Genomic DNA, 1,835 nt, shown 5'->3' with positions numbered 1-1,835 from the left:
TCCCTCTCTCACCCCTCTCCTGAGCCCTCAGATGTAGACCCAAAGCCAGGGACCTGGGGGAGTCCAGGGAAAGATGTGTGAGTGTCACAGCAGACCATCACTCACCGGAAGGTGGTCTGTGAGTTCCGGGGACTGACCAGGATGCAGTCCCAGGTGCGAGTGGGAACGTTGTGGAACAGCATCAGCTGCCCTTCCTCCCGAATCCGGCCGCTCGAGGTGTAGTCGGCCAGAGACACCTCCTTCACCCGGAACGGGTTAGAGAACAAGCTGGTGACGCTGCTGAGGGTGTTAACCAGGCGGCCGAAGAACTGCATCTTCTGCGGGGCCGGTGGGGGGGCCCTGCTGCCTCCCCCCTCCGTCTGGAAGAAATCGGGGGCTCTGGTTAGCGGGGCTCAGACTCCCAGGCCCATCTCACCAAGGACAGCAGTTTCCTGCCCAGGTGCCCATGGCTCCCCACCAGCGTGGTCCCCCTGATGCTGGGCCTGGAGGGAGCTGACAAGGAAGAGAGAGAGAGAATGGCACTGAGTGGGAGGGAAGAGGCCTTGTGGGGTAAGAGAGATGCCACCGGCACAAGCGACCGGACCCAGTTTCCCAGCAGAGACTCAGTTTCCTCATCTGTGGTATGGAGCCGTGGTGATCAAATGAATGCACACACGGGCGGCCCTGCCCCGGGCCAATGGAGCGGTTCTCCTTATGTGGGGAAGGGGGAGAGTCAACTTTTTGGTACGCAAAGAGCTTGGCAGGGTCATTTCAATTCCACAAACAAGCCATGACCCCTCTCTGCCAGAAACCACCAGGGGAGGGAGGTTCGTACTTGTCTGACACCTTTAACGCCTGCCCCACTGGTTTCCCAAGGAGCTCCGAGGGAACACAAAACCGAGTTCCAGGAAATGAATAGGAATGAAAAGACTTAGAAAAAGTGAACACCTGTTTGGGGGGACATTTTACGTTTCATGTTCATGGGGTCACAGTTTCTGCTATTAAATTGTCCTGTTTGGATGATAGAATGATTATATTTTTTAAAATGTATTTTTATTAATTTCAGAGAGGAAGGGAGGGGGGAGAGAGATAGATACTTCAATGATTAGAGATAATCATTGATCGGCTGCCTCCTGCACGCCCTACACAGGGGATCGAGCCAGCAACCAGGCATGTGCCCTGACTGGGAACTGAACCATGACCTCCTGGTTCATAGATTGACGCTCAACCACTGAGCCACACCGGCCGGGCATGGATGACAGAATTAGATGTCTTGTTATTTCCTGGGTTCCCAGAAAGCACTCTGCCTTCCTGAGTGAGTGTCACCAGTCAGGGGACACTCAGCCAGAGACCGCCCTCTGTCTCTGTGCGGCACACACCTGCCAAGAGTGTTTCCGACCCCGAGCCCAATAGATCCAGCAGCACCACCACTGCCCCCTCCCCCAACTATGTCAATCAAAAATGACCTAGATATTGACAAATATCCCATGGGGGCAAAAACCACTCCCCATAGAGAACTGCACTTCGCTGGCTGTGTGTTGAGGAGCAAATCAACTTTAGGAATAACAGGAACAAGAGGCCTCATTTAATTCTCTAAACAGAGAATACGAGTCAATAATAACTACATCAGCGGCATTTACTGAGCACTTACTAGGTAGCAGGCCTTGAGCTAAACACGTCACGTCACTGTCTCGTGTCATTCTCACCAAACCACAGGAGGCAGATGCACTGAGCACACTGCACAGCTCCAAGCAAACCGCGTTCAAATCCCAGCCTCACCAACAGCTCGGGAAAAGCCTGTGGCATTCTGTGACAGGCTCAGCGCCACCGAGTCCACGACGCACCCATGCTGCTCA

General features: G+C 54.1%; 1 protein-coding gene across 4 annotated transcripts in view; it reads right to left on the bottom strand.

Annotated features, from left to right (window-relative positions):
* PLA2G6 (phospholipase A2 group VI) overlaps window positions 1–1,835 on the bottom strand; it is a 41,587-nt gene that overhangs the window by 33,147 nt on the left and 6,605 nt on the right. For all 4 annotated transcript variants that reach the window (XM_006757411.2, XM_006757412.2, XM_015559844.1 and 1 more), the window contains one exon: window positions 106–359. In XM_006757411.2, coding sequence (XP_006757474.1) covers window positions 106–314 — 209 coding nt within the window. In that variant the 5' untranslated portion in view covers window positions 315–359. The remainder of the gene's footprint in view (window positions 1–105; window positions 360–1,835) is intronic.

Source organism: Myotis davidii, unplaced genomic scaffold, assembly GCF_000327345.1.
Source record: "Myotis davidii unplaced genomic scaffold, ASM32734v1 scaffold514, whole genome shotgun sequence".
Classification (NCBI taxonomy): domain Eukaryota; kingdom Metazoa; phylum Chordata; class Mammalia; order Chiroptera; family Vespertilionidae; genus Myotis; species Myotis davidii.
Note: the sequence above shows the minus strand (reverse complement) of the source record. Positions and strands in the feature narration are given on the sequence as shown.